At 37.5% G+C, this 27,895-nt stretch overlaps 1 protein-coding gene across 11 annotated transcripts in view; it reads left to right on the top strand.

Annotated features, from left to right (window-relative positions):
* Window positions 1–27,895, top strand: part of MAGI2 (membrane associated guanylate kinase, WW and PDZ domain containing 2) — a 1,504,283-nt gene that overhangs the window by 1,296,069 nt on the left and 180,319 nt on the right. For 9 of the 11 annotated variants that reach the window (XM_056117966.1, XM_056117965.1, XM_056117957.1 and 6 more), the window contains 2 exons: window positions 20,246–20,277; window positions 26,210–26,399. In XM_056117966.1, the coding sequence (XP_055973941.1) occupies window positions 20,246–20,277; window positions 26,210–26,399 (222 nt within the window). The remainder of the gene's footprint in view (window positions 1–20,245; window positions 20,278–26,209; window positions 26,400–27,895) is intronic. The other 2 variants (XM_056117960.1, XM_056117958.1) reach the window with 1 other exon arrangement.

Below are 27,895 nucleotides of genomic sequence, written 5' to 3'. Positions count from 1 at the left end.
ACATTGGTGGTGGAAGATGTGCACTGGTGGAGGGTTGCGTGTTCAATCATTGTATGACTGAAACTCAAACAGGAAAGCTTTGTAACTATATCTCATAGTGATTCAATAAAAAATAAATAATTAATTTTTAAAAAAGAGTTTATTGCTAGTAATAAAGGTAGGTCTGCCTATGCAAAATGTGTCCAAGGCCATCACTAGTATTCTTAAGGCTGAAACAGAGAAATAGTACAGGGGTACTATTTGTCTTGAAGGTCATTGACCCGAATTCTAATCCACTGCACCAATTATGGTCTTCTGAGTTCTGCCAGGGGTCATCCTGAACACAAAGCCAGTAAAAGCCCCTGAACAATCCCCTCTCCCCAAACTCATACTAAAATCCAAACACAATGTGCATTTATTTTGTTTATAGGTTGACTGGTAAGAGGATAATTGAATGAATTGAATGCTGACTTGCCCCTGCCTCCAAAATGTTTTCATTGTCCTTTTGATGTGTGGGACACGGTCTAGATCCACATCTGTAAAGTGAGGAAGATGTGACTAGAAGGTCCCTTTGTCCCATCATGCTAAGAGTTAATGTCAGGGGCTAAATATGCTATCTCGCTGACAGGCAAGGAGACAGCCCTTCATTCTTTTATCCAAGAAATAAATGCTACAATGGCATTTTGGAAAAGTTTAGAGCTATAGTGGGCTTTGTTCTCTGCTAAGCACATCTGGCTCTTACAATCCCAGTAGTATGTAGCTATCTTACATTGTTAATTTTGCAATTCAGCCTGTCTCTAATTAAGACAGGGTCTCTAACTAAGAATTAACTTTCTTTTCTCCATAGAATGGCACCTTGGAATGATGTCCACTGTCCTGCTACCTTATCTCTAAGGAATAATTGAATATGTAATAGTGCATGAAGTGCCCATTAACTTATTTTAAACCCCTATGGCCCTCCAGGCCATGGGTCACTGAGTGGTCACTGCTGCAGGACACTTCCTTTCCATTGAATGTAAAACCAACAAGCAAAGCCCGCATAGATGCTGCATGCCTGTAGGCTGATCCAGTAGATCATCCACTCCTGCTGATCCCATGACAACCCATCAGTCTGCTTTGATAGGCTTTAGAGAAAATCCCTAACCTGAGATATGGCCAGACCTATTTCCACCAAGACCTCCCTCCTGGGCAGTGCACTGCTTGAATCCTGATTTCTTTTGGAAGACGTGCATAGTCATGCCTCCTGTCTTCACAGGGGTTTTATTAGAAATATGTTGCAAACTTCCACATAAATGACAAACTGATAAATAAATTTTTTCTCAGACAAAGCAAAATGTTGAATATTGGTACAAACACATTTCTCAAAGACGAGAGAAATAGCACATGAGTTAACACATCGCCTTGCATGGAACCTGCTCCATTTGATTCCTAGCACTGCATACAGTCCTCCAAGCATCTCTAGATGCAAGGAGCACAGAGCCAGGAGTCAGCCAAGAACATTGCCTGCATCCCCCTGGCCTAAAAAGTATACGTTTGTCATTTATTCCTTCAACAACATTTAGTGAGCAACTGGTATATACTACTTACAGGGTATTAGAGAATTGGTTCACAACAAAAATACAGATGAGAGGACTGTACTTAGGGAACTTTTAGAATATTGGGAAAGAGATAAAATTAACACAAGAGGTACATTGACCAGTAGAGGTACATTGACCAGTAGATTCAACCAAGGAATTTAAGTGCTGTCACCCCTCTCTCTTTCATCACCAAGGTCTCAACACTGATGCTATAACCAGGAACTGAAGCCTTTCAACACTGTCTGCCTTTCATCCTGCTCATATTCAGCTAATACTATGACAACGTTTCTTATGTATCGATGAGAACAATATTTAGCATGTGAGCTCGAAGCATATAACAGAATGGCCCAGCTCATGCCTTTTCTAACTGCTGCGTCTTTGAAGTTTATGCCAGCCTTATTCATAGCAATCATAGGACTATTCTCCCATTAACCAAAACACTTCTACATGCTGTGCTTTATGAAAGGTCAAATCTATAGAAGCATGTACTGTATTTCATTAAATATGTGTATCACTCAGCTCCAAATTCTAAAAAATGTCTCCACTTTAAAGGACCATAGCACATCCACAGCTCACAGGCCAGCCCTCTGTCCTTCCCATTTCTATGACCAAAATTTCTAGTTGACAAAGATGTGATTTCCTGCTGAAGCTGTTGAGAATTTACCTCAGTACAACCCTCCAGGCAGGCATCCAGTTGCTCAGAGACTGCGCGAGAATCAGAACTTGCTTGTCATTCCCATTTTAACACTATGTAAATCCTTCTTTCCCAAAAATAATCACTGTAAGTGCACATTTATTTAGATTTGCCTCCTACCACAGACGTATAGTTTGCCTGTTTTTGTCACAAACTCAGCTACCCTGTGTCTTCGCCTTCCTTGAGTTCACAGGCAGCTGCAGATGTTTCCAGCAAAATGACAGAACCATGCCGTTCACAACAGTTTCTAATCCTCTGCCTGAAAACTTTCTTCAACATTCCAGGAACTTCTTAACAAAGAAAATAAATCTTTTGCTCCTTTGTATGATTTCCACTATTAGAAAATATATTCCAAGGACTATCCTAGGATACTATTTGTACTTTTCTCTGCACCAGAGTGCCTAAATGATTCTATCAAGCAAGCCAGGTCCTTACATGAAGATTGAATTCAAGGCTTACTTGGTTACGTTAGTCAAAACAGAAATTGATGTGTGTATATGTGAGTAAATATGCATGTATGTTCATATATATAATCAGACAAATACAGATCATTGTTCTCCACAATAACAGATTATATTGCTAAGAACTTCCATTTTAAATGATATTGGAGGTGGAGGGTGAGAGACAGTACAGTACTTAGAGCACTTGGCTTGTATGCATCTGACCTGGGTTTGATTCCTAGAACTAGATGACCCACAAAGAATCACCAGGTGCAGTTTTGAAGACTTCAGCACTGTCAGGCTGAATCCTTGGGCCCTTGCATTGAACATCTGGAACCTCTGGCCTGTTTGGCTCCAGCATCATGGAATCATCGATGGGAGCCCCACTGCTTAGCAGACCTTCCTGCCCCACCAAGAAAGATAATTTTTTGTTTATTTGGGAGCTACATTTGGCAGTACTCTGGCATTACTCTTGACTCTGTACTCAAGGGATCACCCCTAGTGGTGCTCAGAAGACCATATGGGATGCTAGGGTTGGCTGCCTGCAAGGTAAATGTCCTACCTGCTGTACTTTAAGCCTAAACTTCCTAGGCACCTCAAACAGAGTGCCCTCATAATTGGACTCGCTCTACTCCACTTAAAGATACCTCTTTGCTATGTTTTTAGGGGAGTGAGGGGCATACCCAACTGTGTTCAGAGATTACTCTTGGCTCTTTGCTCATGTAGAACTCTTGGTGGTGATCAGGGACCATGTATGGTACCAGGGCTGGAAAAGGAGTTGACCACAGAGCATTCACCTTACTCACTGTGATATCACTCTACCTATTTGATCGGATAAGGACACGATCCACCATCCAGGTCCCCAAGCTAGAAATCACCACAGATTTATCTCCTTTCTACAAGTTCCACACCCCTAGCAAATCACTGTGCCTTATCAGTTCTCTAAAGTACCTTATGACTCTTATTATTCCTGACTCTACCATTCTCACATTTCATTATTATTAATTTATTCAAATATATCTGTTAAACCATCCACTACTTCTCTCTAAGTACTGAGAATATATTACAAAAAATTAATGTGATTACCTCAGTTTTTTGTTAAGTGGACTCTATTTTTGTACTCTAGTTGAGGAAAATGTCATTAATAATTTTATAGGTATAATTCATAAAAGTGGCTTCATCAGAATAATTATAGATAACTATGAGAACCATGCAAAGAGGAAAATAAGATACAATGAAAATTATAATAGAGAATTTTATCTTAAAAATGAAAGATGAGGAACATCTTCCATTGGTGACACTTAACCTGAAACATAAAGAGTCAGAGAGAGCTATATGAAGGATGAGAAAGAGTAGACAAATTAAAGGGCTTGTGCAGAGGCCCTGTGGTTAGAAAATCAAGGAACTTAAGTGAGTGAAAGAGAGAGATCCATGTAGAGACTTGAGAGTAAGTTAGGAACAGTTTATGTAGGACCTTGTTCTCCTTTAAAATCCACTGAGGCATTTTTTGCCTCACAGATTCAATTATATCAACAAATTTTCTATTGACACAGTCCAGATAGGACATGATGGTGTATGTGGAATTACTGTTGTGGCCATGGAGATGGAATGATCTAAAGAATATTGGAAATAGAATTTGGAGATACTATACAGAATCTGGGAACAAGTAAGTGAGGGAAAAAGGTAATGATAAGAATGATTTGAGATTCCTACCCAAAGTAAAATTTATCAAACTAGGGAACATGGAAGCATTTGGTAAGAGAAATCAAATGTCTCACCTTTTCTGTGTTAAATGTATGGTATTTGTGAAACAACTAATAGCTCAATAAATATTTATTAATGTTATTGTACTCAAACAGACATGTAATCTGTCTTCAGTTATTTTAAATGTGTTTTTGGTTGGTTTTCTCAAGATTAGGAAAAAATAATGCTATAAAAGCATCAGACTACTTAGATCATTATAAACAAAATATAACTCTCTGAATTTATAATTTTTTCTTTGTAGTTGTTGATACTGTTTCACATGTTCTTGGCTAACTGTTCACAGCATGCCATAAAATTCAGCAACACTTTCTTTCTCTCTACATTGCCCTTAGTCTTGTTCAGAACATAAATTTTAAAAATTCCTTTGTAGTTTGTGAATATTTTCTGCCAGTCTCTACTCACCCTGAGTTTTAGCTTCTCTGAAATAATTTCTCCTTTTCCAGTTCATTCCTTTATTCCTGTTTGAGGCTATTCACCTTGCTGTTTTATTTTGAGCACATTCTTTATAGAGATGTTTATCAGAATACAACATGTGTAGGTTTATCCTTTCTAGATACTCATTAACATCTTGAAATGGTCAGATTGCTCTCTCTATTAGGAACAAAGCCAGAAAGAAAATGACAATTTCAAAACTGCTTTCCAGTGTTTACAAGAAAAATGATTTTATTTAAAAGATGCTGAAAGGAACTTATTGTTGTATTGATTTATCAATGGTTAACAGTATAGAATTTTATGACTATATACAATTCACCATACCCATTCCTCCTTTCCTCCTCCCCTTTCACTCTTGTAACCACCAAGGTTAACAAAGAGTTTGGGAATTAGTTTTATTGATTTTTTAGAATTTTATTATTCTTATTCCACACCTGAGTAAAATTATCTAGAAGAATATTTTCATTTTAAAATATTTTATTAAAATAACATTGTCCTACAACATTATATAATTTTCAGGTATGCATCATTATGAATAACAAAAATAGGAATTTTGTGGGTCTGGACGATAGTCTGCTGGATAAGGCAGTAGCTTTGCACATGGCTGACCCAAGTTCCATCCCTGGCATCCCATATGGTCCCCTGAGCACTGCCAGGATTAATTCCTGAGTGCAGAGCCAGAAGTAACCTCTAAGCATCACCAGGTGTGCCACCTTCCAAAAAAATATAGGAACTCTTTCAGCATTAATACTCAAGTTCTAGCGGTGGAAATCTTGTTTTTCCTGTTTTGATTGAGAGAGCATAGTTTATAACAGTTCCCCTGTTATTATTTTGGTTTTGTAGTTCTATTAAACCACTTCCACGACCAGAAAGTCAATTAAACCTCCACAACACTGTCCCATTGTCCCCTATTCCCCTAGTGAGCTTTCTTTAAGATAGGGAAGAATTGAATCTTTTTAATCAAAGTGAAAAGGAAAATTACATACTAAAGTGGAGGGCACAATTGCCCTCAGTAATTGTAATTCAGAATCCCAGGGGAAGTTTAGGGAAAAACAAAATAATTTGACATCAGATCTCACTTCCAAAAGGTGCTGTTCTTAGAAGGAAGCTGAAGGAAGTGCTTTTCTGAACTGCAGGGGGGTACAGCAGCACTGTACAGATTAACATCCTCAGAATATCTGTAAAGCATTGCATAGAAAGTCTAAACTCACCTTTGAACCACAGTCTTCAAGCCAAAGAAGGCAGGCAATTTAAAATTCTCTTTGCAAATAGAATATACTGCCTGGCTACTGCATGGTGGTATGAGATTTGGTTACCAGGAGCAGCTGCTGTTTTCCCTGCTTGCTTAGAGGAAAACCGTTATTTAGCCTATGAGTTTCTTAAGGGGAAAAAAATGCCCTTTCTGGTTCCAAATAGCTTTTGCAAATTATCTTTAAGGAATTTCAGGGTTTAATCCATTTAATGAATTTAATTAGAAGTGCAATGAATTAGTCAAAAAATAAGGGGGTGGGGGAAGAAGGTGAATAACATTAAACTAGTTTTATTGGAAATTATCTTATTACCCTGTGGCTTATATTTTTGCTAAAGGCTGAATTTTTGATGAAGAATATTCCAGCCTGTGGGAAAATGGGAGGATGTTTAAATTAAATATTAACTTCATTAGTGGTATTGTTCTTCCTCAAATTAGCCCTCAATGGAAATCTTAAAAACACCGGGGCTTTTCCCTACTTTTTTTAATTGATTCACTCTATATTAGATGAATTTCTCATCACTGTCCCTGTCACTGACCTCCCATTGTTCATTGACTTGCTTGAGTGGGCCCATTAACATTGTGAGACTTGTTACTATGTTTGGCATATCAAATACGTCATGGGTCATGGATATCTTGCCAGTCTTTGCCGTGTGGGCGAGAGACTCTCGGTAGCTTGCCGGGTTCTCTGAGAGGGGCGGAGGAATCGAACTGGGGTCGACAGGGTTGGCCGTGTGCAAGGCAAATGCCCTACCCGCTGTGCTATCACTCTAGCCCAAATTTCTCATAGCCCCCAAAATATTTTTTAAAATAAAGTATGACTATGAGTTTCCTTATTGCTTACATTTAAAATTTTTTATAATGTAGTTCACATTATTTGATTACATTTAATATGCAGACATCAATCCCACGACCATTACTCCTTCCCACCACCATATTTCATTGTTTCTATCCCTAACCCCAATCCCTGCCCCAAAGCAGAACTGAAATAACGTATTTTGTATTGTTTCTTATGAAAGACCGCTGAAAATGCTACCAAAAAGTATACTTAGAGGAAAGAGTGTGAAGATTGTTGTATTTCACCCAGGGGCCATTAAGCCCTTCTATAAGAGATCACTAACATGTTGTTAACGAATGATATATTGATATATATATATACCTTATCTGCTTATATATATATGTAAAAAAATATTTCCCCCTAAGATTGGTTGCCTCCTACTTTGAACCCCATCAAATGTGGTGTGGTACTCCTGGAATATGGTAGGGTGTGTGGTATAAAGTATTGTGGTGCACAGTCCAGGAATAGGTTCACTCTTGGGTGAGACTAGGCCCAAGCATGTGAAGAGCGGACGTGAGCAGGGGGACGGTTCGGTTCTAGAGGTTTTTGGCTGCCAGGGCTGGGTCCTTTGGGGTGGAGAGGGGTCTCACCAGCCCTCTCTGGGGCACCCTGAATGGAATAGCCTTTGCCTACATTTTTTTATAAGAAAGGATCACTTTGAGCTCAAAGGTCTATGGGGGTGCAGAAGAGTTTCAGCCCACCAGTAGGCTGTCAATAGAAACTGTTTTTTTAAAAAATGACTTTTTTTTCATTCTAATGCACATAATTTTGTTCTCCCTCTTTTCTTTTATCTCTTCACTTTTATTGTTTCATTTACCTTGATAAATATGGATAACATTAAAATTGCCATATATGAATAGTTAAATAATATTAAATATATTCAAGTTGTTGGTTTTACTTTTATTTTAATTTTATTTTAGGCACTATAGTTTACCAAATTGTTATTTGGTAGGATTTTTTAAAATTTTTTTTAAATTTATTTTTGGGTCAGACTCGTCGATGCACAGGGGTTACTTCTGGCTCTGCACTCAGGAATTACTCCTGGCGATGCTCATGGGATCATATGGGATGCTGGAAATTGAAATCGGGTTGGCCACATGCAAGGCAAATGCCTTACCCACTGTGCTATCTCTTCAGCTCTTGGTAGGATTTCATGCATAAAAAATTTCAGACCCACAATCTCCACTTTCCTCGATCACTATCTCAGTGTCTCTCATACCCCTTTTATGGTAAGATTCCTACTGAAGGAACACAACTTTCCTTACTGTATTTCTTCTTTACATCCCACATATGAGAGATCAGTTCCGTGTCTGTTCCTCTCCTTTTGACTAACTCAGCATGATACTCTCCAGATCCATCCATGTAGAAGCAAATTTCATCTTTCCTGTATATATACCACAGTGTTTTTTAATCCACTTTTTGGACACTTGGACTGTTTCCGGATTTGGGCTATTGTAAATCAAGTTGCTATGAACATAGGAGTACAAATGCTTTTCTGAATAGACTTTTTGGGCCCTTGGGCAGATGTCAAAAAGAGAAATTGCTGGGTCGTATAGAAGCTCAATTCCTAGTTTTCTTTAGAAGTGTCCATATTGTTTTCCCAAAAGGCTGGACCAGTTGACAGTCCCACCAGCAGTGAAGGAGGATCTGTTTTTCCTTATATCCATGCAAACACTGTTTTGTTGTTGTTGTTTATGATGTGTGTCATTTTCCCTGAATCAAAATGATGTCTCATTGTTTTTGATTTTCAGTTCCCCATAATAAGTAATGGTAAGCATTTTTTTCCTAATCTTTGGCCATCTGTCTGTCTTCTTTAAGGAAGTTTCTATCCATTTTGGATGGGATTGTGTTTTCTTTTGTTTCTTTTAAGGTAGTACCAGTACTTCATATGTCTTAGATATTAACCTTTTATCACATTAATAATGAGCAAATACTCTCTCTCAGTCTGTGGGGTGTCTTTTTATTCTGGTCGTTGTTTCTTTGCAATGCAGACACGTCTTAGTTTTACATTATCCAACCTGTTTGTTTTTGTAAAACAGAGCAGAACTTTTAATAACCCCAGGCACAGACATCTTTTATGTAATAGGTCTCTATTTCAATATCGCTAGTTGTCCTTTTCTGTTACTTAAAAGGAAACCAGAAAGTGTTTCTCCTGTAACTGTAGAATCCTTTAATTAACTGTGGGAATCCCTTTCAAATATATGAAATTGCACCAATAAGCTAGAAAACTTGATATCTATGATGTATAAAAGGCATCATTTGTAAAATATATTGGTTGAGAATGGGAGTTCAATATGTCAAATGGAGTGCAAAGGAATATCAAAAGACTGTGATTTTTAGGGAAATTCCTAGAACTCTTAAAAAAGTATTTTGGTGTGGTATTCCCAATTGATGACATCAAAGGTCTTTTCTGTGAGGTTGTTTATATATGTATGTGTATATATGTGTCACTTAATCACTTACTCCCCGTTATTCATCGATTTACTCGAGTGGGTGCCAGTAACATCTCCACTCATCCCGGTTGTGTGCTAGCGTAGCCCAATGGCATCTGTTCATTCTAGGAACATGCAGAGCCTCAAACCAATCATTCAGGGTCTTGATGAAGAAGTCTGACCATCTTGTAGGTGGGCGTCCACGTGATGTCCCGTGGAATCCAATCAGTAATGGCTCTAGTCTAGTGGTTGTCTGTAAACCTCATTACGTGTCCAGCCCATCTGATTTTTGATTCCTTGGCAAGTGAGACAGCGTCCCTGATTCTTGAGTGTTGACAAAGATCAGAACTCCGGATTCTATCTCTCATTTGAGTGAATCGTGATATTCCAAGCATAGCGCTTTCGATTCCTCTTTGAGAGACCAGAATAGCCTTCTCATCCTGTTTTCGTAGGGCCCAGGTCTCTGAGGCATATGTTAGTGCAGGAAGAACAGTGGAATCGAAGAGATGTGCTCGTAGCTGGAGGTTCTTTGTCCTCTTAGTTATTTCTTCAATGCTCTTGAAGGCATTCCAAGCCGCTCTCTTCCTCCTACGCAACTCAGGTGCCAGATCATTCATCATGTTGACTTCTTGACCTAGGTATATATAACTGTTGCATTCGGAGATGGTGGTTCCGTTGAGAGCGAATGGAGCGTCAGGAACGAGGCTGTTTCTCATGAACATTGTCTTCGTAAGATTCAGCTATAGTCTGACCTTTCCACACTCACGGTCAAAGTCAGTCAGCATTTGTGCCAATTGGCTGATGTTTGGTATTATTAGAACGTTGTCATCAGCAAAGCAGAGGTGGTGTAGTTGCCGACCATCTATCTTCACTCCCATGCTTTCCCATTCCAGTCGTCGCATGATGTATATATGTGTGTATATATATATATAGTAGTTTAGGATACATAGTTATAGTTATAATAATGTTAATGTTTCTGCTTTTGGTCTACAAAGTCACTGCACCTTCACCACTATCAAAGTGCACAAGACCCATGATTCCTGCCCTGGCATCACTTCTAATCTGCCTTTTTCTTCTTGCCTCCCCAGAGTCCATACCACTTGGAAACTTCAGTTCTATAGTCAAAGACCAAGGTTTCATTATCTATTCCCATATCTTACTGCTATGTATGCCACAAATGTGTGAGATCATTCAGTATTTGTCCTTCTTCCTCTAACTTATTTTGCTTAATACAATACCCCCTAGTTTTTATCCACATTGCAACAAATGGCAATATTTCATCTTTTCTTACCATTGCATACTATTTTACAGTGTCTGTCTACCACGGCTTCTTTACCTGTCATTGGACATTTGAGTTGTCTCCATACCTCAATGTTCTCAGCATGGCAGCCTTTGTTTTATTTGAGTCCTTTATTCAAATGTTGACGGTTTTAAGAAATCAAATTATTCTGTTGCCCAGCTGAAGCGATAGCACAGGGGTAGGGCGTTTGCCTTGCACGCAGCCAACATGGCCGACCCAAGTTCGATTCTTCCGCCCCTCTCGGAGAGCCCGGCAAGCTACCGAGAGTATCTTGCCCGCACGGCAGAGCCTGGCAAGCTACCCGTGATGTATTCGATATGCCAGACACAGTAACAACAAAATCTCCAATGGAGACATTACTGGGCCCGCTCGAGCAAAAATGAATATAAATCCTTAAAAAAATATTACCAAAAAATTTATAAACCTAAGCTGGCGTCTTTTCCTTTGGAACTACTGTAAATATACTAATATTCTTTCATTGAGGTTCTCATGTACTAAAAGTAGTAAGTTCTGTCAAGAGGCACTCCATGTCGCATTTCTCTTTGGATGAGGCAATGTTGTTTACCAGTCATCAAACAATTCTAAAATGGTCCCTTGGAACTCTAATGTTGGCAACACAGAGGTCTACATTGCTCAAATCGCCAAAACCTTAGTCAAGGCTACTTATTTACTGATAAATATGATCCAACACAATTCAATTATCTGCATATCAAACAGAATATAGTATGGTTTCTCTAAAATAATACTCCTGAAATTAAAACAAATAAATGAAATATTAAAATATACTTGATTTTTAATGAATATTATTGCATTAGTATATGTCTGTTTTCAAGAATTAATCTGTGTTCACAACTCGGAATCCCATAGGTCTCTCTCGCCACCTGCGTTTGGTGGTCTTGCACCACTTCCTCACCCAGGACAGTTGATGCCTGGGGCAAAGAAAGAGGAACCGAGGGCTAGGCTGGTTGGTGATCAGTTGCCATTTGTTTCATTCTCCCCATGCACCTGCTCCAATCTCACCAAGCCCCTCATTCCCATCTCCTTCTGTCTCCCTCACTCGTCTCTCCACTCTCTGCGCTCTGACTCATGGCCTTGATCATCTCTCTCTCTCATCTCTCTCCACCTCCCCGCATGTGAGGGTAGCAACCAGACCCAGGTCAGGTAGCAGAATCAACATATGAAAGACCCTCCACTCAAGGGCAATATACAACCTAGTGTGTGTTTCTCCTCTCCTTAGTCCAACAACTTAATAAACATCTTAATTAACATCTTAATTCTACTTCTTAATAGTTTTTTGTATGGACACAGCAAGAGATACATTAAGCTTGTAGGGTGGCTCTCCTGGGGACATCTATTCTCAGGCTACAGTGCTCAGACCAGATTAATCTTTCCTAACGCTACCAGGGACCTAATGTACTTGTTACGTCTTGGATCATGACAGAATTTGTCCTTGACCAAGTTCTTAACTTACAGTTAAGTATTATGGCACTTTGTCCTGGTCTATTTCGATGCTACTGCTCATAGCTTGCCATGGGTCCATCCAGTCCCTCTTCATGACCCTGCTTTTGGGGTGCTAGGAAGTAAGAGCAACTGAGGTTTAAGTCAAGAAAACAGATGCCCAGGAGTGAATATTATTCGGAGTCAATTAACTCCCAAGTTACAAAAACAGCATTAACTGTCTTCCTGTGTCAATACAAAAAGGACATTGCTTTGAATTAACTATGCAAAGGAATTAAGAAGAAAATAATATTTACAAGTTAAAAGAGTCTGATTAGGAGATAAAGGTGATTGACTGGTTGGGGAAGAAGAGCATAAAGAAATAAATTACAGATAAACACAGAGGAATGGGAGTGTTTCAGGAGCACTGTGAATGGGTGCAACCCAATAAACCCAAGTTCCCTGTAGCAAGGCAGAATGGACAAACCAATGTTATCCTACAGTAATCCAGGATACATGTTGTCTTCACTTTACAAGAATGCCCAGATATAGCAAATAAAAATATAGAAATTTCTGTTAAACTGAACTTTAGTTAACAACTTTAGTTAAACATAAGTATGTCCTACGTAATATATTTTTCATTCATAAAGGTAAAAGGTAAAAGCCCTCCCGTTGATTGTCGATTTGCTCGAGCGGGCCCAGTAACGTCTCCATTGGAGACTTTGTTGTTACTGTGTCTGGCATATCGAATACTCTCGGTAGCTTGCCGGGCTCTCCGAGAGGGGCGGAGGAATCGAACTCGGGTCGGCCATGTTGGCCGCTTGTAAGGCGAACGCCCTACCCGCTGTGAAGGACATAAAATTTCAGAGACTATAAAACCCAGCTCCTGGAAGCGACATCTTATTATCTCATTCTTACTTTGGACAAACTGGCAGGCTACCGAATGTAACCTGCCCACGCGGCAGAGTCTGGCAAACTCCCCGTGGCGTACCCAATATGCCAAATACCAGTAACAATGATGGGTCTCATTCTCCTAACTCTAAAAGAGCCTTGAATTGGTACTTTTTTAAACATCTCAGGGCTAGGACAAAGGAGATGTTACTGGGGCCTGCTCGAGGCAATCGACGAATAACAGGATGGTCGTGATAGTGATCGTGAAGGACATACATATGCTACATAATGATATAGTAGCTCATGTTCACCTGATCAGGTTTGATCCCCAGCACAGCATGTCTCTGGAACATCACAAGGCATAGCCCTGGAGGCCCTTAAGCATTGGAGGAATGGCCCTCGTTGTCCCCAGCACCACAAGGTCTGAGCAGTTCAACATTCTTGGATCCTCGCATTGTCGCTTCTGGGTTTTCAAGCACTGCTTGAGAGTGCCCCCCTCAAAAATATTAATCTGAAATTCAATTTTAACTTGAAATATTATATTTTTATCTAATAATATATCCTATAGTTTATTTTAAATTACACTGAGTTGTTCTGGAGGATTAAAATTTTAGTGTGAAATCAGTGCCTTCACTCTTCTCTCTTCAAGTTCTAGAAATTTTTGAGTAAAATATATTTTCCCTGTGCTTCTGTTTACTGCCCATCTCCTTATGCTTTGAAGTGCAGATATTAAATAAATATGTTCACTTTTGTACACACACACCAGTAAAATGATTGGTATGAAAAATATGTGTTAACTCATTTTTTTAAAAAATGTAATCACCAAGAGAATCATAATATACTGATATACTGATTTTTTATGTCAATACAAGAAATAGAAGCTAGAAATAAGCTACAACAAAAAGCAACTATAATTATTTTTAAAGGTATATAAAATAGTTTTAATTTGAATTTTTTGGTTTTTAATACTATTAGTAATGGTTTCTCATGAACACCACATTCATCACCAATGTACTCATTTCCCTCTCCAAGGACTCTAACCCCCCTCCCTCTCACCCCCCAAACTCAACTGTATGGATCAGTTCCCCCTTATGTTTTCTTTGGATCTTTGTTGCTACCTCACTCTCCCACATATAAGAGAGATTACTCTGTATCTGTCCCTTTTATTCTGACAGACTTAACTTAGCATGTTATTCTTTAGTCCCATCCATGTTGCTACAAATTGCATGATTAATTTTTTATTCATTTGGTTCTGTAAAGAGCTACAGCAGTCTTAAGAATAAGTTATCTACCTCCTGATTCCATTCCCAATCAAGATGAGTGCTGATACAGCTCCAAAATAAGTCCACGCTGACTGATCCTCTCTTGCTTTGGTCTAGCTCATACCAAAATGAATTCAGTCAGAGAAACACTATATAAATAGGAATCATAAAATATTTTTTGATTGTTTAGGATTAATTTATTTTTTAACTTGTTATTCGATATGGTGGAAAGTTAGTACAACAATTAGCGTATATTCCACACATGTACTCAACCAGGTTTTGATTTCCAGCACCACATACATGGTTCCTGAGCATCTCCAGATGCAGTCCGGAAGCATCTAGCACTGTCAACATGGCCCAGGTTTCCCTGACTCTTCAGGTCCCGAGCATCATCACTTTCTCTAGCTACTGAATTCAACACACAGCACACTTGACTAAAAATCTGCAGAGGGATCTAGGTACTCCTGAACACTGCTTGGGTTGCTCCCCAAAAAATGTTAATTGGACCTCATTATTAGACCTGAATCCACAAGGGACATGGAAGAAAACTTAGGCAAAACCCTCCATGACATTGCAGTTCAAGGCTTCCTCAAAGATCAAACATTACTGACCAAGCAAGTGGAAGCAAAGATAAACAAAAGGAATTACATGAAACTAAGAAGTTTCTTCAACTTAAAAGAAAAAGTTTCTAAGATAGAAAGACAGCCCACAGAATGGGAAAAATTATATACTCAATACCCATCTGATAAAGGGTTAATATCAAAGTTATACAGGGCAGTGATAGAACTGTACAAGAAAAAATATCAAACCACATTAAAAATGGGGAGAAAAATTGAACAGAAACTTCCTCAATGAAGAAATTCAAATGGCCAAAGGTACATGAAAAACTGCTCTATATAACTAATCACCAGGGAGATTCAAATCAAAACAACAATGAAATATCATCTTACACCACAGAGACTGGCACACATCCAAAAGACAAGAGTAATCAGTGCTGTTGTGGATGCAGGGAGAAAGGGACACTTATTCAGTGTTTTTCAAAATGCCAACTGGTTCAGTCTTTTTTGAAAAACAATTGGAAAATCCTCAAAAAACTGGAAATTGAGCTCTTATTTGACCCAGCAATAACACTCCTGGGAATGTATCCCAGGGGTCAAAAAAAACACAACAGAAACGTCATCTACACTCCAATGTTCATTGCAGTACTATTCACGATAGCCATATCTGAAACAACCTGAGGGTCAGAGAACAGATGACTGGATAAAGAAACAATGATACATCTACACAATGGAATACTATATAGTTGTTAGGAAGAATGAAGTCATGAAATTTGCTTATAAATGGATTGACATGGTGAGTATCATGTTGACTGCAATTAGTCAGAAGGAGAGGGAGAGGTATAGAATGACTGCATTCATTTGTGGGATATAAAAATTATATATGATACTAATATATATATATGTATCCTCTCATAAAATTAGGGTAATATCCAGGGTGAAGGCAGAGGCCAGGAAACCAGGTCAATGGTTGGAAGCTTGCCATAAGTGTGTGTGTGGGGTGAAGGGCACAGGTAAAGGGATATACCTGATAGTCTTTCATTATCTGTATTGCAAACCACAAGGCCCAGAGAGAGAAACAGAGAGACAGAGAGATATAGAAGAAAAGTGCCTGCCATAATAGTAGCAGGAAATAGGACAGCGGTGGGGGTTGGGGCAGGAGGGAGACTGGGACCATTGGCGGTGGGGAAAGTGCACTGGTGAGGAGACCCGTGTTGGAACATTATATGAGTGAAATTCTATCATGAACAACTTTGTAAATGTGTATATCACTGTGATTCAATTTTTAAAAAATGGAAAAAATGTTAATTGAACATTGGAATGAACTAGATTCCTAGAAGATCCATCCCTACCCCCAAAAAACTATACCTTTAAAATATATATATGTAACCCACATTATGATAGTTCTATTCCTGTAACTCTTTCAATTACATTGAGTCTAATCACATAGAAAACTTGATCTTTTTGCTTAATTGGCTAGACTGAGAATAACCAAAGCACATGTTTTCTACCTTCCTTAATTGAAATGGTTATATCATAATTGATCATTGTCATAGGAGCACAGATAATCATCTGTTATTTATTTTTAAGAAAGTCTATTATGATACTACTTCTTCTACCAAAAATTATTTACTCTTCTTCTCCTTGTCCTTCTCCTTGTCCTTCTCCTTGTCCTTCTCCTTGTCCTTCTCCTCCTCCTCCTCCTTTTTCTTCTTCTTCTTCTTCTTCTTCTTCTTCTTCTTCTTCTTCTTCTTCTTCTTCTTCTTCTTCTTCTTCTTCTTCTTCTTCTTCTTCTTCTTTTCCCTCTACCTCTCCCTCTCCTTCTCCTTCTCCTCCTCCTCCTTCACCTCCTCCTCCTCCTCCTCCTTTTTCTCCTTCTCCTTTTTTTTGGCTTTTTGGTTCACAACCGGTGATGCACAGGGGTTACTCCTGGATTTGCACTCAGTAATTACTCCTGGCGGTGCTCAGGGGACCATATGGGATGCTGGGAATTGAGCTTGGGTCAGCCACGTGAAAGGAAAATGCCCTATTTTGTACTATCCTTCCAGCTTCACCTTCTCCTTCTTCTCCTTCCCCTTCTCCTTCTCTTCCTCCTCCTCATTCTTCTCCTCCTCCTCCTCCTTCTCTTTCTCCTTCCCTTCTCCTCCTCTTCCACCTGCTCCTCCTCCTCTTCTTCCTTCTCCTCCTCCTCCTCTTCTTCCTTCTCCTCCTTCCCCTTCTTCTCTTTCTCCTTTTTCTTCTCCTTCTTCTCCTTTTCCTTCTGTTTCTCCTGCTTCTCCTTCCCCTTCCTCCTTCTTCTTTATCCTTCTTTCTTCTTCTAGATTTATGGCATCATTGTGCACAAAACCCAAAATATATAAGCAATCCTAATAGGCCTATAAATAAAGGGTGATGTATATGCACAATGGAATATTGTTTCACTTTTAAAAGGGAATTCTGATACATGCTACAACATAAATAAATCTTGAGGATATTGTTCTTTGAGAAATAAGGTAGTCACCAGATTCTGTATTATTTCAATTGTATGCAATGTCAAGAATACTTATATTTATATAGATAGAAAGCAGAATGGTGGTCTTCAGATTCCAGCGGAAGGAGCAAATGAGGAATGATTCTTTAGGGGCATATGTTACCAGTTTACCAGGCTGAAAATATGTTGATTGATTAAACAGTTTTTTGTTGTTATTTTGTTTTGTTTGGGGGCCATACCCAGTGGCACTCAGGACTTACTTCTAGTCCTGTGCTAAGAGATCAGTCCTAGTGATGCTCAGGGGTACATATAGTATGCAAGAGTTTGAATCTTACAGCTGTGTGCAAGGCAAGCACCTTGCCCACTGTACTCTCTCTAGCCCCAAGCAGCTTCTTATGATTCAGAAAGGGTAGTTATTTCTTCAGAGACTGAAGACTTGTGGTGCATTAGGCAAAGTCTAGATATTGCCATAATGGAAGCAGTAAAAGAGTCTTGAGCCATGGTGTTGTCTGAGGCTACACTGAATGAAATAGTCTTCCAAGAATGGAATGTCAAAGTGCCTCTGATGAAAGGCACTCCACTTACATAACCCTCTCCCTTGTCTGAATCTGACCAATGGTGTACTTATGCAATTTTAGTACTGGCACCATTACTGCCAAGGGGTCAGATGGTTGCCCATTTTCCAAGAAAGGAATAATCATCTTTTAAGATAATGTCCTACATGGGGTCGGAGTGCCATAACAGAGAAACCACTTTCAATACATTTTTTGTGAAACTGCTATGTACTGAAATGTACATCTACCTAACAAATGTAAACCAGTAAATACTCATATTCTCTTCTGGCACTCCACAAACAAGATAACACCAAGCAAGTAGAGAAAATAATTGAGTACTTTGGCATTGTTAGATTGTGTCGGTGATATTTTTTTCTCCAAAAAAGAAATGTTCCTGGAAATCCCACTAAACAGAACATAAATGGTACCTTACCTGGAAATAGTTCTTAGTTAATAGACTACATTTTTTCACTATATAATTACAGGTCAACATAGAAATAACTCTATATAGAGATATATTAAATATATTGATGTATTAAATAGAGTATACTGTATATACTAAATTATTGTTTTTTTAACAGAATGATTCAAGGAAATAGATTTATCTCCAAATTTTACTCTCAGCTATTTTCTGGAAATACATGATGAGGTCCTGAGACTTCTTATAAACAAATCACACATTGAGCAGGAATTTTTTCATTAATGATAAAGAGAGATAAGAACTTATAGTATATAAAAAGCAAGCTAAATCTATGTATCTTACAAGATTCTTATTACCCTTGAGCTTATTACACTTTATTTCTGAATTCCAAATAAAGCTGAGAAATATGATGGATCACAAAATTTTATTCTTCCATAAAATGATCTTCAGTTATTTACAATGATGCATTGAAGCACAATTTGTATTTATACCTGAAGTATTAAGCACGTGAATCAAAGTTTCTATAGTTATTCCTGTAAATAGGCTATTGGTTGCAACTATTTCCATTTTATACAAGTCTCAGTTTTAAAGATGATAAACCTAGTATATGGTAGATCTTCAATATTTCACTTATAACATTACATGTTATGTTACATAACATAACATGTTATATTATATGTTATATTACATGTTACATAACATAACATGTTATATTACATAACATAAACAGGAGAAAAAATATATATATTTAAAAAAGGAAGCTAGGATATAAAAAAGTAATTTTGCTTCTATTTCTAAAATGGATTTTGTCTTCCTGGGGCCAGCAAATAGCAAATCTTTCCCTCTCCCCCATCCCATTATTATTGAACTTGGTTTTTATTATTTTTTTGTTTGGGAACCGCACCCAGAAGTGCTCTGTCTTATTCCTGGATCTGTGCTCCAGGATCACTCCCGGCAGTGCTCAGGGAACTATATGGGGTCTGATGATTTGAACTGGGATTAGCCACAGGCAACACAGGGTTCCTTAATCCCTATACTATCTCTCCAGCCATAGTATAACTTTTTTTAATTTTTAATGATTTTATATGAGGAAATAATAAAAGAGTGGAAGAAATTCATCTATCCTTTAAAGTGTCTCTTACCAGTCAGTCACAACAGGATTAGTCCAATGATTATACCATTTGTGGCTACAGAAAGGTTCAATGCATTTAAAACATGATTTGATGAAGCAAGATGTATTGAGTAAACAAACATTTTGTACTTCTTCATGCAAAACATTGTAATGATACTAGAATAGAAAATTAATAAACTTAATGTCTCCAGAGATGACGGCAGTGAAAGAGCAGTCATATAAAAAGTTACAATAGAATCTGATTTATAGTGTAATTTCTTTCATTTAGAACTAATGCAAGCTTAAAATAAAAGAACCAATGCAGGCTTGTTGTTTCATTTTTAACCATAGAGTCCAGATTTTTTCCCCACTCAGAAAAGGTATTTACCTTTAAGAATCAAAATATCTATCTATATATCTATTTTCCTAAATAAATAAAATTAATATTAATAATATTAATAAGTAATATATTATATAGTCTTATATATTATTTTTAAATAAAGTAAATAATTAAAATAAATAAATAAAATCCCCAAGGATGACTCTGTCTTAAGGTCTTATAAAAGTGACTGATCTTTCACTGTAGTTACCTTATGCACCTTCTCTGCAATTCAGAATTTTCCTCTATTAAATAAGAAGATATTCCTAGAATCTCTGCTCTAAATTCCCATGAGATTATTGGAAAAAACTATACATCCTTGTAGAATTTTGTGTTGCTGTTCTTACTTTTGATTAACTAGTTTTCAAATAGCTTGCAATTATCTTAGTATCATGCCACCCAGATGTGGAAGTGGGTTGTATTTCCAAACAAAACAAATATTGTTTTTTTTATTACAGGTTTCTTTTCTCCATGGAAAACTCCAAAGCCTGTAAGTTGGAATTATTATGCTTGTTTCTTTATTTTTAGTTGTAATGCAATCCCATTAAGTAAGATTTTAATTGGGTTCCTTCAAAATTTTCTATTTCTGAGATTCTGTGATGTTAAAAGAATAAATTTTGTGTCCCTTTGTCTTGTATTTCTCTTCCAAATGCAAGATCTTATCTTACTTTCCTATAAAAATATTCTGCCTTTTAAAGATATGTAGGTTTATAGATAAATAGATATATAGATAATGAATTGAGTATTGACATTACTCAGCATTGTGTACTTAAAAAAAATTTAAATACCTTTTGGTTTTTCCTTGTCAGAAATACTATGGTCCTTATAATGTGGAGTTTTTAGAACAATAAAAATTATAGGTCTGACATCCTGAACTATAATTTAAATATGGTCCAGTAGATGCTTAGGATGATATATATATATGTACATATATATCGTTATAGTTAACCTTCTAAGAGATAAATATCTGTGCGCACAGGTGTGGTGCGGTGTGTGTGTGTGTGTGTGTGTGTGTGTGTGTGTGTGTGTGTGTGTGTTTCATCAAGCTTAGCAACCATTCAAAGTGGTACTTCTTAATCTTCTTCAGATACTGATCACCACCTAATCTTTCTGGTCCTAGAACCTTTATGAATCATCCTGAAATTTTAATGTCAGTGTAGGAGATGATGGCTTTTTGTGAGCCAGGCTAACCAAGTTGGTTTCAAAGATAAAGATTATCTTTGCCATTAAGCTGAAACTAGTAATCACCCAAATCCCAAGAGCTAGGACCCGCTTTCTGGGATCTTATTTTATGTGTGTTAGACTACTCCAGACTAACTGGAAAGTCTAAAGTACATGACTAGAAGAAAACAGTAGCAAAGAAATCAAAGTTTTTAAATTATATATAATTTAATTTATTAATTAATTAGTTGAATTTATACACATAACTACACATATGACCATAGACAAGAAACCCTCAAAGGTTCATATCTTCAACACACTTCTCTTTCTACTCCCTTTAAGCAGCTCAGCTTAGCCAAAAATAGCTCCTACTCTGGCCTAGGGAATTACTGAGTTAAGTTTATACTGTCCTTATTTCTTTTATTAAGAGTACATTTTTCTACTTGATTTTCTCATTTTGTAGATAATGTAATTTTGTTTACTTTCGGTTTTGGTTTTGGTTTTGGTTTGGGGGCCGCATCAAGCAATGCCCAAGGTTACTCCTGGATCTGAACTCAGGAATTACTCCTGGTTATGCTCAGGGGACCATATGGAATGTCAGGGATCAAACCACAGTTGGCTGTTTGCCGGGCAAATGCCTTATCCACCGTACTATGTCTTCATACCTACTTTAGATTATTCTTCAAGGACAATAACTGCCTTAATTAAATGACATACCTTGAAAATGGCTTTAGGTGTTTGAAGGTAAACTATTGAGCCTCATTAACCCAAGTTCCAAGTTTCTCTCAAGGAAAGCTGAGAAGACCAGGAACTATTGAAGTGAGATAAATGTTGTCAGAACTGTGGGACATTTTCACCAAGCAAGCGTGTCCTTGTTTAGGATTTGTCTTCTCTGGCTCACAGACTACCAAATGAGAAAACTGGTCCTGTTTGCATTTAGTGTAGTATTTAGTGTTGCATGTGATTTTGAAAGGAGGTATTTTAAAATTATTATAAATTAAATGTGTTTTATCTTGATCAAAATCTAAATAATTTCTTCATTTTACCCCAAAAATTGATTCTGTGATCTGTGATTATAAGCACTTCATCGAATTTAATGAGGAATCTTGTGACCTCATCATGGTGCTACAATTATACAAACTAGTGATTTTTCTGTGTGTACCACATTTACACAAATTATGTCATTTGGTATAATGGCAGCATTTGCTGTCATTATAATAATTACATCCAAACTCAATAATTCCAAAAATGGTTCATAAAGTTGAATTTATAATTGATCCTGGAATCATCTATTAATATAAAAGTTTAAGCTTGTACTTCCAAGTTCTATGCTGAGTAAAATTATTGTATTGTCAGACTACTATCCTCTTTGCATCTTTTAGGAACTCTCTAGATTGAGAAGAATATGATGAGAAACAGTATGGTATAATAAGTTAGGATATCTGTGTTTAAATTTTGCAGCTTTTACTTTCTAGATAATCTTGACCGGCTTAAGCCCTCAGGATTTCAAGCTCTCTATCATCAAAATGGGGGCGATAATAGTGTCCTTCTCATATAACTGTTGTGAACATGGATCTATGAGTTAATTCATATAAGATGCTGAAAACAGTGTAGTTCCATATGGAGCTTAAAAATATAAATTAAAATTCCAAAAAGTAGTCACTCCTTAGGACCAGAAAGATAGTATAATAGTGAAGGTGCTTTCTTGCACGCAGGTGATCCAGCTCTGTTCCCCAACACTGCATATAGTCCCCTTAGGATCACTAGGGTTCTTAAGTCCTGAGAACTACTGGGTGTGGTCTATAAGCACAAAATAATATTTGACACTCCCTGCAACTCTCTACATTTATCACTCTATGAAGTACACTTTTTTAAAACTTTATTTAAGCTTATGTAACTATATGCCCATATTAGCTAAATTTATGTACTCTCTCCTTTGAAGAGGAATGATGTCATCCTTAGTCAGGATGAGAAAATATTATCCTGAGTGAGATCTTCCCTCTTAGATCCTGTATCACTTCCTGTTCTACTGACTGACAAAATCATCAGAACATGCAGAGCAATGCACCGAGTGCACCCTTTCAAAGGTGCCGTCAGATCAGTACACTACTCCCAGAAAACAAAGGGTGACCGCTGATCTCAGGGCAGGCATAGTTGTCTCCATAGTCTGAGTAAGAGCTGATGAATAACTCAGTTTGAAGTTGGAGAGGATGTAAGGCTGTGAATCTGCTTTTTCAGTTGTGCCATCATCACAATGATTTTCTACACCACAATCGTTTGTGAAACCCAACAGAGAGAGTGACTGGAGGTTGATGAATGTCAAAGCAAAATACTGTAAATGCTTTACTAAGCATCAGCTGGACCCTTCACTAATTCCCCATCTCTGTGCTCCAGAAATCGTAGAATTTGTCAATCTGCCACAGAAACTTTCCCAAACAGTACCCAGAGCAATATTTGTTCAGTGCTTCTAAGAACATTTTTTTATAAATACTAGTATTTTACCTGAAGTAACCTGATGAACAATATATAAATATACATGTGTAAGTACATATGCATTGTGTATACAAGACCTAAGAGAGTATTAGATAACTTACACTGGCAATGGGAAAAAGAAATAGAAATTTGATGAAACCCTGTAACAAGAAGTATTCTGTAGTCGCTCAGAGCATGTTTCTAATGTGTTATCTTATGAAACAGAAGGGAGAACATCAACTGCAAACATGTGAAACATAAAGTCAGTTAAAAATAAGAAACAAAGTACATCTAGCCACAAATGTGCACCTGACCATTATAGCAAATACACTATGAATGACAAAATAATCCTGAATTTTGAATTTTTCTATTAAATGAATTATGAATTTTTCCATTAAATGAAATATACACTTAAATATTTTTAATTAATGGGAGGAAAAGACCACTGAGCATAGAATCATCTAAAATGTTCAATGAATTTTCTAATTATTGCCCTCAGGCTACAAAATGTATGACCCCCCCCAGTAGAGTTTTAGAATACTTCTAACCCAGGGTTTTCACTGAGCTCTGGAAACGCTGTACTCCAAAGATTGTGTTTAATATTGAAGAATTGACTTCAATGAGGGCTTTTTCATTCATCCTCATTAGCTATAGAACCCCTGTTCATATAAAACCTTGGTCAGTGTCCACATAGAAAAATTTAAAAATCTATTGACTTAGTTCCTTTAGACTGTTATAACAAAATATTTTAGTTGGGGTGTCTTGTAAACAGAAATTTATCATGCCTCTGGAGAGCAGTAGATCTAAGATCAAGACATCAGCATATCCAATATCTGGTGATAGCCCCATTTCTAGTCATCTTTTTTTATGTAATCTTGCAGGCAGAGGAAAAAATGTCTTTGGAGTCTCTATTATAAAGGCACTAATCCTATTCATGAAGACTCTACCCCTGTGACCTAATCACCTCCATCCAAATCTCACATTCCAATGCCATCACTGGGTACTAGAAACTCAGTGTATGAAATATGGACTGGGGGAAGCACAAACATGTGAATATGAATGGGTCATATTGAGCTAAGAGTCAGAATCCAATCCCTTTCCCAGTTTCTGGAAAACCCAAAGCTCACCACAGTCTTAAGTAGGTGAAAGAGTAACAGACACTTCTTTGATATACACTGATGTGCACTGAACTTGATACCTCACATCCCCTCCAGGTTTCAAATATTTCCCTTTAATAGGTCTGAATGGTGGCAAAGCCCTGACAATATTGCCAACTGTAAATAAGAGCAGAACAAAAACTTACATTCCTGCCAAACTCAAAACAGTGTGTATCAAACCTTTATATAAAATATAAATATAAAGGAGAATAGGTGCTGGGGACAGAGGTCATTGGTTGAATACACGCCTTGCATTGACCCAGTTCAAACCCAGGACCAAAATAAAGGAGCCTTTATTTTATTTTATATTTTATTGCTGAGTTCATTTATTCAAATTAACATCTTTCAAACTTATACTATATGTTGACAATACAATGAGAAAGGTAGTGTCCCCTTGCACTTCTGTCCTCAACAGATCTATTTGGAGAGAGGAAGGTAATCATAGAGTCATAATTTATAGTGGGTGTGATGCATCACAGGGAGGTTGATGGTGTGTGGGAGTAACAGGAGAACATGTTTCAGAAAAAGGAGAAATAAACATGCAAAGGCAGCAGCGTATCAACTGATGGCTTCTTAGGTATGAGAGGAGAGGTCAGGAGTGGACTAGAAAGGAGAGCAGGACCTGAATCATGAAGAACTTTCCTACCCCGCCAAGAAGCTCAGTGCTTCTTACCCTGGCCTCCATGCAGACCCAAACAGAATCTGAAGCAAGAGGACAACCTAGTCTAACTTTTATATGCAATATGTTTTATTCAAAACAGAAAAGGAGAAGAAGGGTTTGAGTGAGAAATTAAACAATGCAACTAAGTGCTCTCGGTCAAACTGGCTTTCTCATATATAAAGGGATATTAGTCTCTACTCCTCTCCCCCAACCCACACAGCCCACCCCCCCTCCCCCCGCTGCCCTGGGCTCAGGCAAGAATCAAAGAAGATTGTATGTGAAAGAGCAGGGTAACTTGGGAGATGTTCTATAGATCATTGATGATGGATAGTGGTAGCTAGCAGCAGCGTTTTACGAAAGAAACTGCCACATCAGCAGCAAATGAGTCTCCACAGAAGATTTGAACAATTCATAAATCCTAGATTTTGTATAATTACTATGAGCTGTAAGGAACTGACTGAATGTCTAATAATAAGAAGTTATTGAGATGTGCATAGGTAGCAGAGGAATGTGTACAGACTACAGAAAATCATCTTATACATGGCACAAATGTAATATAGTGGGGTCACGTAGACCCCTGAAATCCTACACACGTACATATGAATTATCTCAAGATACAGATATCTGTATCTACTTTATCTTAGATTATCTTACTTATATCTATTTTATATGGGGAAAACAATAGATGCAGTGATCTGCAAAATTACCAACTAATAATAAATAAGTTTCTGTAAGTTAGCAGCCAAAAGTCAGGCATCAATTGTGCTGTAACAGTCTCTGGTACCTTACTTATAGAAATAGATTTTTTTTTAATCTCAAGTTCACTTATACCAATGTTTTTAATGTTTTTTTTTTTAAAAAAAAGAAAGTTGACCAGCTAGTATCCCTTAAATGTAAAGGTGATGCTTTGTGGTAAGGGAATTTGCAAGATAGAATTTATCTTTGTTCATTTTTCTCTCTTGTCTTTCCAGATAATGGACCGATGGGAGAATCAAGGCAGTCCTCAAACAAGTTTATCCGCTCCTGTCATCCCGCAGAACTTACCCTTCCCTCCTGCCCTTCACAGGAGTTCCTTTCCTGACTCAACCGAGGCCTTTGATCCAAGGAAGCCTGATCCCTATGAGCTCTATGAGAAATCGAGAGCCATTTATGAAAGTAGGCGTAAGTGAAAGCTACATAAAACGAGGGTACATTAATAATATAAAGAAGTCCTGCCAGGAGGATAAAATAACCTGATGTAAATGTTATGCTTTGAGGTTCAAAAGTGTCTCAAAAGCAAGGGCAACAGATCTAGATATTTATAAGAAAAAGTTAAGAACTGGTGAGATATACAGAGGTTAAGGTGTTTGCCTTGCACCAGCAAACCTCCATCCCACACCAGGCATCGTATATGGTCCCCTGAGCACCAACAGGTGTAATCCCTGAGTACAGAGCCAGGAATAACCCCTGAGTGAGCACCTCTGGGTATGGTCCAAATACCCTCTCCCAATAAATTAATAAAATTAAAATCCATTCTTTTTTTAAAGTCAGCTTATACCTATTGGTTTTTAATTTTGACTTCTAATTTCCTGTGGCTGTTTTGTTAGGTTTCTTTCCTTCTCAGTCTTTGAGAAAAATCAGGAATGTATTTTTGGAGAATGTGGGTAACTAAGGTAGTTGCTAGTTTTAGGTCATGAAATAAGAAGAAATGTTTAGGATTTTCATGTTTAATCTAATCGTGAGTGTGATGCTTAGATTATACTAAGAGGCCTTGAACACAGTTCTTGTAGAATTTAGGGCCCTAAGCAAATGCTACCCATCTCCTTTAAAATTCTGTTGTGAACTTTATGATTCCAGAAACAGCGAAAAGGGTACCAATCATTTCTACCCAAATCTGACTCTTGTGGAATACAAGAGGACCTGTTTGAAATTTCAGTCATAAAATAAAATAGGGTGTGTGTATTTGTATCCTACTTAAAGGGCTTCTAAAATTATTTCATTGTACTTTATAGATATTAGAAATCAGCCATTTTTAATATTGCATATACATTCATGGTTTCTCCTTCCATTATCTTCTGAATGTTTGAGTACAGGAATCTCAATGACATGAATATGCAATCAATGAAGGAAATATACATTGTAATATAAGCCTGAGTAAATGATTAAGGAACATACTCTAGTGAAAAGGGTTTGGTCCCCAGTGCTCCCATACACAGACTGCTGAATTTACTTTGTCTCTGGGTTCTCTAGTGTCTTCTTTCCAGCTTTATCATCTGAAGCATGAATAGCAAGTTTTGTAATTGTGTGTGGTCTCAGAAGATCTCAAATCTGCTTACTCTTTGATGGGCTTAGGAGCTAAGAATTATGTAGCCAGCTGGTCAGGGAAAAAGTAGATATTATACCTTTCCCCCATCTCTGCATCTCTTTATAAAAGTGATTTTGGTTTTTAAAATAGGACAGCAGGTCACTAAGAAATCATTTTCATCAAAACTACACCGCCCGCCCCCCACTTCTTTTTTCCAAATAATCAGCTATGTCAGTGCTACTGTATTTCATTCTTCTTCTTCTAGATGAACAACAGAAATGTCTTTATAGGATTGTATAGTTTAAATTTCTTTGCTGTGACAGAGTAAGAACAAAGTGGGAATTTCTGGCTGTATAAGATAGGGTATTAACGC

The sequence above is a fragment of the Sorex fumeus genome, unplaced genomic scaffold (assembly GCF_029834395.1).
Source record: "Sorex fumeus unplaced genomic scaffold, SorFum_2.1 ptg000037l, whole genome shotgun sequence".
In the NCBI taxonomy this organism is placed as follows: Eukaryota; Metazoa; Chordata; class Mammalia; order Eulipotyphla; family Soricidae; genus Sorex; species Sorex fumeus.
The sequence above is the reverse complement of the archived record's forward strand: the minus strand, read 5'-3'. Positions and strand labels throughout refer to the sequence as shown.